This window comes from Rhinopithecus roxellana, chromosome 6 (assembly GCF_007565055.1).
Source record: "Rhinopithecus roxellana isolate Shanxi Qingling chromosome 6, ASM756505v1, whole genome shotgun sequence".
In the NCBI taxonomy this organism is placed as follows: Eukaryota; Metazoa; Chordata; class Mammalia; order Primates; family Cercopithecidae; genus Rhinopithecus; species Rhinopithecus roxellana.
The window spans coordinates 110,508,777-110,524,622 of NC_044554.1; the positions used below are offsets into that span (position 1 = coordinate 110,508,777).

At 41.7% G+C, this 15,846-nt stretch overlaps 1 protein-coding gene across 7 annotated transcripts in view; it reads left to right on the forward strand.

Annotated features, from left to right (window-relative positions):
• ACTR3B (actin related protein 3B) overlaps positions 1–15,846 on the forward strand; it is a 99,693-nt gene that overhangs the window by 14,339 nt on the left and 69,508 nt on the right. For 3 of the 7 annotated variants that reach the window (XM_030933029.1, XM_030933030.1, XM_010384059.2), the window contains exon 2: positions 9,291–9,346. The exons of the other annotated variants lie outside the window; for them this stretch is intronic. In XM_030933029.1, coding sequence (XP_030788889.1) covers positions 9,291–9,346 — 56 coding nt within the window. The remainder of the gene's footprint in view (positions 1–9,290; positions 9,347–15,846) is intronic. 7 annotated transcript variants of the gene reach the window in all.

Genomic DNA, 15,846 nt, shown 5'->3' on the forward strand with positions numbered 1-15,846 from the left:
GTTTATTTACAAATGTTTGATTTTATCATTGTACTCTGACCCTGCCAGTTAACTGTAAGTGCAAAGAACCTTTGCTTTACACATTCCAGAAAACTTCTAGCGAAGGCTGAAGACAGGGAAGGGCAAGTGCCCAGCAGTGTGGGGCAGGAGAGGGGCTCACCATAGCCTGAATATTTTGGGCTGTCCACACTTGCTCCTAAGTCCTCCAGTTCCAGTCCCACAGGTACCTGGACACCAATCAGTTCCAGAGCCTTTAAGAATCTAGGGTGTATGTTGAGCTGGTTCTCACCTCTTGCCACTGCTGGCTTTCTTATATCTCTAAAGTCAGGTACGATGGGTCCTCAACTTTCCAGGACCAAAGTCTTGCTGTTGTCACCTTTTCTTTTCTCCACATTCTCAAGGTTTAATATTGTTTTAAATTTATTTTTCTTTTGAGACGGAGTTTTGCTCGTTGCCCAGGCTAGAATGCAATGGCGTGATCTCAACTCACTGCAGCCTCCGCCTCCTGGGTTCAAGCGATTCTCCTGTCTCAGCCTCCAGAGTAGCTGGGATTACAGGCATGCGCCACCATGCCCGACTGGTTTTGTATTTTTAGTAGAGATGGGATTTCTCCCTGTTGGCCCGTCTGGTCTCGAACTCCTGACCTCAGGTGATCCGCCCACCTTGGCCTCCCAAAGTGTTGGGATTACAGGAGTGAGCCGATGATGCGCCTGGCCTAAATTTTTTTTTTTTTATTTTTAAAATAATTGCTAAAAATTGTTTTTGCCTTGGTTTTAGTGGGGCTTTGGGAAAGAGTGAAGTTAGATAATATGTTTAGTCCACCATTTAAACAGTTAAAACACTTTTGAAACATTTTAACTGGAAGTCAGAGTTTACCTTATAATAATGTTCAGAATCCACAGAAGGGCAGTATGCTTTATGATCTTGTATATACGAAATAACATAGAGGAAGAAAAAAGTACTCAGAAGGAGAAATAGAAAATTTAAGCACAGGCAAAGATACTGGATTTGGATAAAACATTTAAGTTTAACTTTATATATTGAATTCTTCGTGCTATAGAGACTATGCTTTTCTATGCAACAACCCAAGGAACATTAAAAAAATAGGTCATGTAATTTACATTGCACGATATGGAGATTGTACATTGTTTTAAAACTATCATTAGGATCTGGGAACAATTTTACTTTTATCAAAACCATATTTAAACTGTGAAAAATCTTAGGAGGGAGTAGAGCTATTCTGATTGAAGTTTGGGGTTTGAGACTGGACCTCACCAGGGGTCTCAATCAAAAGAACTTCTCACAGGACACAGTTTGAGAACACTAGCCAGGCTTGGTGTCGTGCACCTATAGTCTCGGCCACTCAGAACGTTGAGGCAGATGATTGCTTGAGGCCAGGAGGTCAGGGCTGCAATGAGCCATGATTGCACCACTGCACTCCAGCCTGGGTGACAGAGTGAGACCCTGTCTCAAAAAAAAAAAAAAAAAAAAAAAAAAAAAAAATGTAAAGCACTGTTTTAAGATGTAACAGTTCTACTTTCAAACACAAATTAATTGACCTTAGGGTCATTACCTTCTGCTTATGACACATGTTTGGAAGAGGAGTTTCAGTTATATATAAATATGTTGAGTCAACAATAGGTTAATTCTCCTGACTTTGTAGAACTGAAAAGTCTACATATTACTGCTGTTGAAAGATAGGCGCATCTAACAAGTAAAGTGAAAGAGTCTTTGTGCAAGGGCTGTTTAAAATGTTTGGGGCAGGCTGGGCGTGGTGGCTCAGCCTGTAATCCCAGCACTTTGGGAGGCTGAGGCGGGCGGATCACCTGAGGTCAGGAGTTCGAGATCGCCTGACCAACATGGAGAAACCCTGTCTCTACTAAAAATACAAAATTAGCTGGGCATGGTGGCACATGCCTGTAGTCCCAGCTACTTGGGAGGCTGAGGCAGGAGAATTGCTTGAACCCAGGAGGCGGAGGTTGTGGTGAGCCGAGATCGTACCATTGCACTCCAGCCTGGGCAACAAGAGCGAAACTCCATCTCAAAAAAAAAATTAAAAAAAAGTTTGGGACAAATAATGATATATCTTATCTACAGAGAGAAGCATTGGAAACATACACAGGAATAGAAGGTGGGTAGAAGGCAGAAATGGAGTAGAGTAAGACTTCTTAAGGGATACCTTTTTATATTGCTTTGAATTTTGACCTATAACATATTCTTTGTTTAAAAGGCAGAGGTGTAACTATTGGTAGTGCTTTATGCAGCTGTTGACTGGGTCTGCTTCCATGGTTTCCTCTTCTGTCTTTCCTGATTTCTGTATGAGAAAAGGTCTCAGAAAAGTTAAGGGACCCGTGGAAGGTGGGATGAGTTTGAGAACATGGCTGGCAATCTGTAAGTATAGTTTATGTGTTTTTGAGAGTAGTGCCTACCTCCATCATGCTAACTTTTGGAAGGTAGTGTTAAAAAAACCAAGGGCTTTTAATGTAAAGGTGATGGTCTTAAATGCTTATATACATGTGTTTGGGAAAATTGGATTAGTGTAGTTCTTCCCATTTGGGATAATATATATATATATATGTGGAAGAGAAACGATATGAAATTTTAGCATGTAGAGGGACTTTCAGTGTAGAAACAGGAAGGAAATTATTCAGGAAAATAATTGGTAGGTTTGATCACCTAGACTGTTTAAATATTTATATTTCAGAAAATGTATAGCAAGGTAAACAACAAGCTGGGAAAAATTAGCAGTGTTTGTGAGCAAGCACAAATATCCTCAGTATATAAGCATTCACACGAATTGATGAGAAGCACTAAAACTCCAGTAGAAAGGTAATCTAAGGAGAATTCATGGGAGAAATAGAGATCACTAGTATACAGAAAAATAATATTCAGTAGTAAGTAAATAAATCACTGCATGATGAAATCCTACTTCTTTTGAATTAGGAAATATTATCCAAAATGGCAACATTTAACACTGAGGTAGGGATTATTACCCACATTTTAGAGATGAAGAAACCAAGGAATGAAGGGATTAATTTACTTGCCTGAAATCACATAGCGGGTGCTGGGATTTGAACCTAGCATTGTGGCCCTATTAAGCTGGCCTCACATTATAAATATATAATATTTTCAAGCACTTTCAAGCTATATTATACATCTGTTTATGGCAGTAACTATACATCTTCATTTTTGATGGTTGTATAGAATATTATTGAATGGATGTAATATAATATAATTTAATATATCCTGTATTTTGAGTGTTTCCAGGTTCTGGTGTTTGTTTTGCTATTATATTGCTTCCCCGAACATTTTTGTGTGTGTCTATCTTTGCATACATGTAAAAATACTTATGTTAGGTAAGTTCCTAGAAAGGCACTATTTGGCTAATAAGGTGGGTATATGCATTAAAATTTTTGATAGTGCGACCTTTTATCGTGGCTCTTTAACCCTTTACTATCACCTGTGTATAATTTACCACCACCTTCAGTATTGGCACCAGTTTTGAGTGGCTTTGCATTAAATTTGTAGGTAGATTTAGTAATATTCAATATTTTTACAAGTACTGACTCTTCCTCATCCTGAACCAATTGACCAGAAAAATATAAAAAAAGAAAGGACTCTTCCTGTGTAAGATTAAGGTATGTCTCCCTTTGTCTGCTTGTGTATAGTTTATTTAAAGAGCAATGTTGTTTTTAAGGGCAGGAGTAATAGCTTATTCATGTAGTTATGCAGTTTATTCTTAAGGGTAATGTTCTGTCGCTGTTGCCATTCTGAGTGGGATGTTTTCATCCATTATATGTTCTTATTGTTAGATAGGGAAGTTGTTGATTTTTGTCTCTTCATTTAGTAACTGGTCATCTTTTTGAATTTTTTTATTGCTTTTAGTTTTTCACTTAATTTCCTTAGTTATTCCAGGTATGCAGTTATCATCTATAAAGAATGAAATTTGGCGGGCACGGTGGTTCACGCCTGTAATCCCAGCACTTTGGGAGGCCGAGGTGGATTGCCTGAGGCCAGGAGTTCAAGACCAGCCTGGCCAACATGGTGAAACCCCGTTTTTACTAAAAATACAAAAATTAGCTGGGCATGGTGGTGCACGCCTATAGTCCCAGCTACTCGGGAGGCTGAGGCAGGAGAATCACTCAAACTTGGGAGGTAGAGGTTGCAGTGAGCCGAGATTGTGCCACTGCACGCCTGGTGACAGAGCAAGACTCCGTCTCAAAAAAAAAAAAAAAAGAAAAAAGTTGAATTTTAATCTCCTTCTTCCCACAATCTTTTCCTTTACTCCGTTCTTTTTGATTTGTAATACCTAGTTCTTCCTAAACAATGATAGTAGATCTCCTTGGCTTAATTCTGGCTTCAATAAGGATTCTTAAGTGTTTCATTTTATTTTGGTTTGAGATTTTTTTTCCCCCATTATCTCTTCCTAAGGAATCTCTCCCTTTTTAGCTTAAGTTTTTTACTTTCTTTACTTTCCTAGATTGAGCCTAGATTTTTTTTTTTACTACTTCTGTTTTTTTTTTTTTTTTTTGAGATAGAGTCTCACTCTGTTGCCCAGGTTGGAGTGCAGTGATGCCAGGGCTCAAGCGATTCTTGTGCCTCAGCCTCCTGAGTAGTTGGGACTACAGGCACGTGCCACCATGCCCAGCTAATTTTTTGTATTTTAGTGTTGAGATAGGGTTTTACCATGTTGCCCAGGGTGGTCTTGAACTCCTGAGCTCAGGTGATCCAGTGCCTCACCCTCCCAAAGTGCTGGGATTACAGGTGTGAGCCACCACGCCCGGCCTTTTTTCACTACTTCTTAATTGCATAGTTTGAGTTGAAAAGCATTTCCTACGTTTTTTTTCATAGAGTACCTATACACACAGTGTTTTAAATAATAAGACAAAATTGCTGCATTTGGTAGCTGGGCTCTGTGGCTCACACCTATAATCCTAGCACTTTGGGAGGCCACGGTGGGAGAATCCCTTGAGCCCAAGAGTTTGAGACCAATCTGGGCAACATAGGAAGACCCCCCTCTACAAAAAATAAAAAAAACTTACCCGAGTGTGATGGCATGTGCCTGTGGTCCCAGCTACTTGGGAGACTGAAGTGGGAGGATCACTTGAGCCCAGGAGGTTGAGGCTGCAGTGACCTGTGATCACACCACTGTACTCCAGTCTGGGTGACAGAGTGAGACTGTGTCTCCGAAAATAAATAAATAAAATAAATAAATAAATAAATAAAGGACATATGGGTTCTTTCTTCTGAACTTCTGACCAGTATTAAACTTCAGTATTACAGATACATCTTGCTAAATGTGGGGGGAAGGAGGTTTTGGTAGAATGTGACAGTGAGGTTGGGGAGCTTGCATTATATAAAAATGCTAAAGGTGACTTCATGTGACATAGTTGAGGTCAGTGAGTTCTAGGCTGGTTGACCACCAGAACCATGCGGGTGAGGGAGGGGTATTAAGAACACAGATGTCCAGCCTTCTCTGGAGATTCCCATTTACTGAATCTTGCACAACCTCTGGGAATCTCTTTCAGGAGTTCCCCAGGTGATCTGGTCAGCCACATGTGGCTTATTCTTTCTTGATGCCTACCGAGATCTTAAACTTGCCTTCCAGGTAAAGTAAGCCATGATACAACTGGAAAACTCAATCTGAAGTCCTGTATCCGATAGGTAAACATTCTGAGGAACACTTTGAGGACCTGGACCATGTCCACCCGCCTCCCTATCCTCAGTCTGAGTGCGGCTCAGTGATTAGTACAGTGCCTGCTACATTGTTTCTAGCTAGTAAATTGGTTGAAATAGGGACGTTTCTTTTTTTGGTAAATGGTGTCTTGAGCACTTGCCATATTTAAGAACTGTGTTTTGCTGTTGCTTTTTTGGTCCTGCTCTTCATGGCGTTGAACGGTGATGTTATCATGGGACAGGCCAGTCTAGCATTGAATTCTCCTGGGAAAGAATTTGAGGATGCGTACTTTTTAGATGACATCTACTGAATTATATAATAGATTGTCATTGAAGTTTGGGATGGATGAGGCTGTGTCGGTGCAGATTTTATTAAAATTTTAAATTTGAATGTCTCTTAAATTTTGTTTGATGTTTGTTACGTTATGATTATTCAAAGTAACAAAACTTCAAGTATATTTGATACTATTAATATATAAGGAAGAGTCCAGGAAAAATGGAAAGATATTACATTAGGATAAAGTGATCTGAATAATTTGTGCTTTTGCCAGTGTTTTTTAAAATAACTTCAGTTCTGATAGGAGGGTAAGGATCTTATAGTAAGTTGTTAGCACATGAGAATATTAGGGCCAGGCATGGTGGCTCACGCCTGTAATACCAGCTCTTTGGGAGGCCGAGGCAGGCGAATCACAAGGTCAGGAGTTTGAGACCAGCCTGGCCAACATGGTGAAACCCCATCAAAAATTAGCCAGGCATGGTGGCAGGTGCCTGTAATTCCAGCTGCTCAGGAGGCTGAGGCAGGAGAATCGCTTGAAACAGGAAGGCGGAGGTTGCAGTGAGCCAAGATCACACCACACCACACTGCAGCCTGGGCAAAAGAGCAAAACTCCATCTGAAAAAAAAAATTAATTTCCTCAGTCATGAAAACCATCATTGGTTTCATGTCATTGATACTTAAGGTACCTGTGTGACTCTGACACAGAGGCCTCCTTCCAAGATGATACTGTCTAAAAGAATGATGTGGCTCCAGAATCTGAACGTTCCAGCAGCTGCTTAGTTGAATTTTAGAGCTGTGGGCCTAACAGCGCTCAAGTCTGTTTTTGTAGTCTGACATTTTCCTGCTGTGGGTCATAGTTACGATTTCAGGGTACAAAACTTTGAGATGGAAATGAGCCATAGTTGTTGAAGGCCTATCAGGTATCTACTAGATCTACCATTTGTTTCATACATTTCATTCTCACCACTATACAAATTAAACTGTCCATGGTGTACAGTGGAAAGAATGAATGCCATCACTTGGGACACAGAACACATGGCTTGTTTTTTTTTTTTTTTTTAACTTTTCAGATTTTTTTTTTTTTTTGAGACAGGGTCTCGCTGTCACCCAGGCTAGAGGGCAGTGGTGCAGTCATAGTTCACTGCAACCTCGAACTCCTGGGCTTAAGGGGTCCTCTTGCCTCAGTCTGTTATCCCCATTTTACAGTAACTGACATACAGATAGGTAAAGTAGCTTGCCCAAAGATACACATTTGGCAAATAGTGGGGCTGGGATTTGAACTCAGTATGGTGCCAAAGTGCAGAATATGAAGATGATATAACAGCCTCAAACTTAGCACCTAATTTTAATAAATGTTAACATTTTACCATATTAGTTTCAGTGTTTTTTTTTTTTTTTTTTTCTGAAACCCATTACGCATAGGCCACTGCTTCTGTTTAAGTAGGAAATTATAGGAGATGTGATTTTTTTTCTGGTTCCATCAGATTCTTTTTCTGACTTTCAGCATCCCTCTTGCAAAAAATATTGGTCCTTCCCCTAGCAGTCTGACGATGATTACCTTTTTTATAACTGGTGAGAATACATTGAGCAGTTATTTCTGGAGTATTTGCCATGTGCCAGGCACTGTGCTGGGGGTGTAGATAGAACTATGAGAAAGGACCCTGTTCTGGGCAGCGTGTGGAACTCATAGTCTAACAGTGTGGGAAGTTGGATTTATTTAAGCATAAGGTGCATCATTTTTGTGGGAAGTAGCTGATGTAGCTTGTTAAAGACACAGATTTGACAATTTTAGTGATTTCTGGTCTGCTTGTTGGATTCTGTAGGCTTCTTTAGCCTTGGGTTAGTAATTCATTTATTTATATGTATTTTCTGGAATAGAATTCCAGATGTTAAAATTGGGAAGGATCAGGAATTCTAAAGGTCAGGCTCTGTTGCCTCCATTCTGGGTTGGCTCTCGGTTGGCTCTGAACTCCACCTTGTAGGTGGAACCCTGGAGTGGAGTTGTGGGTCCGCTTGGCCTCGTACTCTGTTTCCGGCTCTTGAGTTGTGGAACTGGAGAGAGCTTCACATGGTCTTACCTCCAGAAGCTCCTTGTAGGGCCTGAGGAGTCTCAGGACTTGGCATTGCCCTGGCTCCTGTGGCTTGAAGACCTCAGATCCTGGGGAAGTTCAGCAGTCGTATGTGATTTGAGGGGAACTAACTTGTTTTTTTTTTTTTTTTTTTTTCGGTCTCTTATCCATTCACTGTGTGTTCAAAAATAGTAAAATTAGCATATGGTAAAATATATTTAAAAATTGTAAAATTAATTTATTAGAATTTGGAAGTATTACCAGATCAAAAATTTAATATCAAGCATCTTGAAATAATTTTTAAGTAGAATGAATGAATCAAGTTAGTTTCAACACTGCTAGTATTAGCTAGCATTATTACAGACGGCTTGGTTGTCCAGACGTTACTGTTGATTAGAGTAATCCTAATAAGAAGGGAAGCGCTGATGAGTCTTCTCAATTTACTTACCGCTTTTCAACTTTATTTCCAGCAGATGGTTCTGAGTGGTGTTTTTTTTTTTTTTTTCACCACCCCCCCTTTTATATTTAGGAGATTAGCAAATGCTTTTGGAACAGATAGTAGTATTTTGGCATTTGTTTTAGTTAAGACTTTTGGAATCTATCATGCAGTGTCTTGACAGAAAATGGGCTCCTTCTGAAATGAGATGATAAAGAGATGCTCTTGTCAGATGATTCTCAGGAGACGGCAGTAGCTGTTTCTTAGACATATGCCATGACATTTTAAGAAAATTATATAATCATTTTCTAACCGCCGCCCCCCACCCCACAAAGTTCAGGAAGTTTGTATAAAAGTTCTAGGAAGTAAGTATACTTCTTAGAGAGCCAGCGTTGGAATTAGCCTGCATATGTAGATTGGAGTTCTTTTTCTGCAGTTCACTAGTGTGGGCAGTTTAATCAACTTCTCAGCACCTCCCTTTTCTCATTTGCAAAACAGGGATAATTTCTACTTTCTTCACAGGGTTTCTGTAAAGATAGAGTGTAAAAGCACTTTTAAAGTTATTAGGGATGCATAAATGTAATTTATATGTTAGTATATATGTCTTTTTTTTCTACCAGAAACAAGCATAATATTTTAAGTTTTTGCAAAACTGCTTTCTTTGAAATTAGTGTTTGATTCTCACTGATCACAAGTTTTTTCTTTTTTAATTTCAAGGACTATTCTGAGGCTTGATATTTTAGGACTTGGAGAGCTTATAATGAAAGACATTAATCCAATATAGACGAGAGTATTATTATCTAAACATGTGTTGATGACTTTGTGCTTTTAGGTATACCAAGCTTGGCTACGCAGGCAACACTGAGCCCCAGTTCATTATTCCTTCATGTAAGTAAAGCTCTATCCTTGGGTTTATAAAGGTTTGTGTTTCTCAGAATTGTTCTAAGTGTTCTGATTCTGTTTTTCAAGGCATATTAATGTACCTATGTACTTACCATCTTCTTTTAGAAGACCGTTCTGGTTACCCACAACTTTCTAGTCCTTTTGTTCCATTCTGATAAAGCCCTTGTCACTGTCATTGGAATCTCAGCTTGGGTGGTCAGCAGGGTCCGTTTATTCAATTATAAATGCCTGAACTGCCTAGAAAAAGTGTATCTGGTCGTTAAGGTTAATTTGTAATTTTAAGTACATACAATCTGTTAGCTTAGTAACTCAATACACTGAATATCTCTTGTACTACACTATTCACTCTATTGAAAGATTTTTTTTTTTTTTTTTTGGTAGAAATGATAGGCCTGGTGACTGTTTTTATTGTGTTCAGTAGTGTTCTATTTTTGTTTAAGTTTTAATCAGTAGAGAATAAGTTTAACAGAAGTGTCCTTGCAGTTTGGCATGGGGTGTGTTCTACTCACTCTCTATTTCCTGTAGGAGTCTTCCCAAGGTTAGTCAGTTGTTAAAGGATGGGATTCTCGGCTGGGCGTGGTGGCTCACGCCTGTAATCCTGGCACTTTGGGAGGCTGAGCCGGGTGGATCACCTGAGGTCAGGAGTTCAAAACCAGCCTGGCCAACATGGTGGAAACCCCATCTCTACCAAAAATACAAAAATTAGCTGGGTATGGTGGCGGACACCTGTAATCCCAGCTACTCGGGAGGCTGAGGTGGAGAATCACTTGAACCCGGTGGGTAGAGGTTGCAGTGAGCCGGGATTGTGCCACTGCACTCCAGCCTGGGTGACAAGAGTGAAACTCCGTCTCAAAAAAAAAAACAAAAAAAACAACAACAAAGGATAGAATTCTCTGGAACTATCTATATTTCAGGTTATTATTTGGAAACAGTTTGATGTATTCATCAAGAGTAAGTGAAATTCTGTTTTCTACATGTAGCTCTCATAAGTTGTGATTTTAGAAATCGTAAGTTTTTAGGGGGCTATGATGTTGTGATAACAGGCTCTGTGAAGAGTGAGGAACTTGGAGAGGGAAAAAACGGCTGGAGAGAAGGTGCTTGATTCGTGTTTATTCAGGGGAGGGCTAAAGCGGTGTTTGGTGAATGTGGGTATTCACATCACTAGAAAGTGGACTCCAGATTCTTTGGGAACATTTAAGTAACCTCATTCCAGTTCCTTGCTTGCTGAAAAACCGGCCATGAATGTGATTTTCTAGATGTGAACGCGCTGCCGTGAATGGGTTATCGTGATGACAGGCGTGATTGGTCTGCTGTGTCCTCATTTTGAATTCATAAATGAGTGTCTTACTGTGCTTGGGCTGCCATAACAAAATACTAAAGACTGGGGAAATTAATGTTATTGTAGCCTGGAGGTTGGAAGTCCAAGATCAAGGTGCTGTCAGGGCTGGTTTCCAGTGAGGCCTCTCTCCACAGCCTGCAGAGGGCTGCTTCTCTCTGTGTCATCCCATGGTCTCATCTCCGTGTCAGTGTGTGGGGTTGCTGGGGACCTCGCTGGTGTCTCTTTCTCTTCTTGTAAGGCCACCACCACTCTTATTGATGGGGACCCCACATTTACGCTAACCGCCTCCCTAAAAGTTTCATCTGCAAATGCAGTCACATTGAGGGTTAGGGCTTCAGCATAGTGAATTCTGTGGGGACGTGGTTCAGTCCATGACAATTGGTGTTCTGTAGGATGAGTCAGTCTTTTGTGAATTTCATTAATGTGACTGCCCCAGAACCCGATCATTCCTTGCTGAGTTGATAAATTGAACTTCCTGACTTTTCAAAGCAGAAGATTAGATTTTAACCTTGTTAAATGCAACAGCTATAAAAGGCTGACCTTGCACCTTTTGCTTTAATGTGTTGCCATTTAAAGCTGTCGGTAGCATTCAGTTGGCTGCCCCATTTAACCTGTCGTCATTAATAGAGACGGGAAGCGAAGACAGTTATTATCAGGATTTCATTCACTGTCAAAAAGCAGGAGAGCTCTCAGACTGTGGCTGTCAGAACCTTAGCAGTCGCAGAAGCTGGGAGGATAATACAGATGTCAAAGAGGTGGGAGTAAAAGAACAGTTACTTTGTTGGGCTGAGTTTGTTGCAAGAGATGGAGGCCCCAGGAGTCAAGGTTAGAAGATGTTCGGGCAGAAGTGAGGATACTGAGATGTGGAAGGGAGGGCCTGGGTCACTGTGGACAGTTAGCCTGCTGCATGTCTTGGGACTGGGAGTGGAACCGTTTTGTGCAAGTGTGTGGATGTGTGGTGAGTGCTGGAGCAAGACTTTCTCTGCTGGGCACGGAGGGGAGGCACTGGGGGGGTGTGGAGAAGCAGGGGTGCTGTGGGATGGTGGGGAGAGCGCCAGGAGGTGGAGACGACCTGTGGAGAAGGGCCGGGTGGCGAGGGACTTGCAAGGGTCCTCTTAAGGACTTCTGGTTTTAGTTTGCATCCCAGGAATTTTCGGACTGTTTGTGAGGTTTCTCGCTGAGGCCTGGCCCCCTGGACGGAGAATCCTCAAGCCCCATCCTTGCCTCCAGGGGCATCTCTGCTAGTGTCTGGTTTGTTGGAGCTTCTGTGCAGAATTGGCTTGGTTGTTTGAAGAAAGTTTTTCCCACTTTTTTTCTTAAGTTGTTGGAGGATATCGGTGGTCCTGCCACAGCTTCAGGCAGAGAATGAATGTGTGGTGATCAGAGAAGGTGTGGTGTAGAAAGAGGCTGGACCAGGAGGAGCAGCGAGGGGCTGAGAGAAAGGGCACACATTTTAGAAATTCGATACGGGAAGAGTTCAGGTATGAAGAAGTTTAAGACCCAGGGAAGAGAGTTAGGCTGCAGATAGAAAGTATAACAACAGGTGCTGTGGGTCATGCCTGTAATCCTAACACTTTGGGAGGCCAAGGTGGGCGAATCACCTGAGGTCAGGGATTCGAGACCAGCCTGGCCAAAATGGCGACACCCCATCTCTACTAAAAATACAAAAATTAACCTGCATGGTGGCGGGTGCCTGTAATCCCAGCTACTTGGGAGGCTGAGGCAGGAGACTCACTTGAACCCGGGAGGTGGAGGTTGCAGTGAGCCAAGATTGAGCCATTGCACTCTAGCCTGGGGGACAGAGTAAGGCTGTGTCTCAAAAAGAAAAACAAAAACAAAAACCACACACACACACGCACACACAAACACACTCACACACTCCATGCCATGGACTCACCACCGGGAATGAACACATCAGCATTACTGCACATTTCATCTCTGTATCAGAGCAAATGAATAAATGATACATTCTAGGCTGAGTATCAGCCCCCTCTTCTTTCCCTCTTTCCTCTGGTGGATATTTTCTGATTGTATTTTTATTCAATTTTTATCTGTATATAACATGTACAAATATACATTGTTTTGTGAGTTCAAACATTTCCAAAATGGTATCACACTGTAACTAACTTTCTCCATGGTCTTTAAAAGGAAAAACCCTCAATATTATGTTTTCATCATGTATCAGTTCTGATACATACAGATGTACATCAGAGTTCTAACGTGAATATACAACAATTTTTTTCCTTTTGGGTATTTTTCACATTTCTCTGTTATATAAAATGGTGCAGTAAAAATCTCCTTATGCATATCTGCTAGTTTCCTGAGAGGAAATAATCAGAAATTGTTTTGTCACAGAGTGTACACCCCTTCATCCTTAGGCAACACCTTATTAGGTATTGCCACGTGGCTCCTCCAGGAGGCTGTCCTGATGGATATCCCGTTGGCAGTGTGTGAGTTTCTGCTTCATACATCCTTGACAATTGGTATTGTTTGACTTACATTTTGGTCAGTCTAATGAATGTAAAACGATAGCTCATTCAAAGAATTTCTATTTCTCAGATTACTGATAAGGTTGAGCACCTTTCATTGCCTGTTCATATCTTTGCCCATTTTTCTATTGCATTTTTTAATGGAATTACAGGAACTCTTTGTAGAGGTTAAATATGAACTTTTTGCAGACACTTTTTTATTCTAGGACATTTTAAAAAATTATCTTTTATCACCTAGAAATTAAAAATTTTGATATAGTAATACTTTTCAGTCTTTTTCTTTTATAATCTGTTTCTGTTTAAAAAATGCATTTCTGCCGGGCGCGGTGGCTCACGCCTGTAATCCCAGCATTTTGGGAGGCCGAGGTGGGCGGATCACAAGGTCAGGAGATCGAGACCACGGCGAAACCCCGTCTCTACTAAAAATACAAAAAATTAGCCGGGCGCGGTGGCGGGCGCCTGTAGTCCCAGCTACTCAGGAGGCTGAGCCAGGAGAATGGCGTGAACCCGGGAGGCGGAGCTTGCAGTGAGCCGAGATCGCGCCACTGTACTCCAGCCTGAGTGACAGAGTGAAACTCTGTCTCAAAAAAAAAAAAAAGAAAAAATGCATTTCTACTCCAAAGTCATAAAGACTTTCTATATTTTTCTAAGAAAATTTTAAGTTAACTTCTGAGTATGGTGTGAAGGAGATAGGTAATTTTGTTTTCCATGTGGAAGGCTGGTTGTCCCAGCACTATTTATTAAAAAGTGTGTTCCCGTTTGGCACACCTCCTTGATCGTATTGAGGTTCCATTTACGCTTGGGAATATTTTTGGTGTCTGTGTTTTGTTTCGTTGATGTATTTATCTGTGTTCCACACTCACAGTGTTAAATATTATTACTTTGTCATGTTTTAATCTAGTGGATTCAATTCCTACTCATTTTTTTCCTCAGAATAGCTTTGGCTCTTTAGAATCAGCTTAAGTTCCATGAAAATTATAATGGGGTTTTGATTATTATTATTATTATTTTATTATTTTTTTTTTTGAGATGGAGTTTCGCTCTTGTTGTCCAGGCTGGAGTGCAATAGTGAGATCTCGCCTCACTGCAACCTCCGCCTCCTAGGTTCAAACGATTCCCCTGTCTCAGCCTCCCCAGTAGCTGGGATTACAGGCATGATCCCAGCTGATTTTTGTATTTTTAGTAGAGATGGGGTTTCACCATGTTTGCCAGGCTGGTCTGGAACTCCCGACCTCATGATCCTCCCTCCTCGGCCTCCCACAGTGCTGGGATTACAGGCGTGAGCCACTACACCCAGCCTTGATTATTATTTATAGATTTTTTTTTTTTTTTTTTTTTTTGGAGACGGAGTTTCTCTCTTGTTCCCCAGGCTGGAGTGCAGTGGCATGATCTCGGCTCACTGCAACCTCCCCCTCCCGGGTTTGAGGGATTCTCCTGCCTCAGCCTCCCCAGTAGCTGGGATTACAGGCGTGTACCACCACGCCCGGCTAATTTTGTATTTTTAGTAGAGACGGGGTTTCTCCATGTTGGTCAAGCTGGTCTTGATCTCCCAAGCTCAGGTGATCCACTGGCCTTGGCCTCCCAAAGTGCTGGGATTACAGTCGTGAGCCACTGCGCCTGGCCTATTATTTATAGATTAATTGGGGAAAAATTTGACATCAAATTTGACTTTCTTGGATCGGAATATAGTATTCCTACCCTTGAAGATGGTATATGTGTTTCATTGTTTATTTATGTCTCTTGTGTTTTTCAGTAATGTTCTAATGTTCTAAAGTTTTTTTTTAAGATGGAGTCTCGCTCTGTTGCCCAGGCTGGAGAGCAGTGGCACAATCTCGGCTCACTGCAACATCCACCTCCCAGGTTCAAATGATTCTCCTGCCTCAGCCTCCTGAGTAACTGGGACTACAGGTGCACACCACCATGCCTGGCTAATTTTTTTTAGTAGAGACGGGGTTTCACTATGTTGGCCAGGCTGGTCTTGAACTCCTGACCTTGTGATCCGCCTATCTCAGCTTCCCAATGTGCTGGGATTACAGGTGTGAGCCACTGCGCCCGGCCTTAAAGTATTCTTTAAAAAGCTCTTACAGGATGGGCGCAGTGGTTCACACCTGTAATCCCAGCACTTTGGGAGGGCTAAGGTGGGTGGATCACTTGAGGCCAGGAGTTAGAGACCAGCGCAGCCAACATGGTGAAACCTTGTCTCTACTAAAAAATACAAAAATTAGCTGGGTGTGGTGGCACACACCTGTAATCGCAGCTACTTGGAAGGCTGAGGCATGAGAGTCGCTTGAGCCTGGGAGGTGGAGGTTGCAGTGAGCTGCAATTGTGCCACTGCACTCCAGCCTGGGCAACAGAGCCAGATGCTATTTCAAAACAACAACAGCAACAACAACAACAAAAAAGCCCTTACAGTCTCACACAGAGGGCTGGACACAGTGGCTCACGCCTATAATTGCAGCACTTTGGTAGGCCGAGGTGGGAGGATTGCTTGAGCCCAGGAGTTGCCAGCCTTGGCAACATAGTGAGACCTTGTCTCTACCGGAAATGAAAATAAATTGGCTACGTGTAATGACACTCACCTGTGGTCCCAGCTACTTGGGAGGCTGAGGTGGGGGGATTGCTTGAGCCCAGGAGATTGAGGCTGCAGTGAGTTGTGA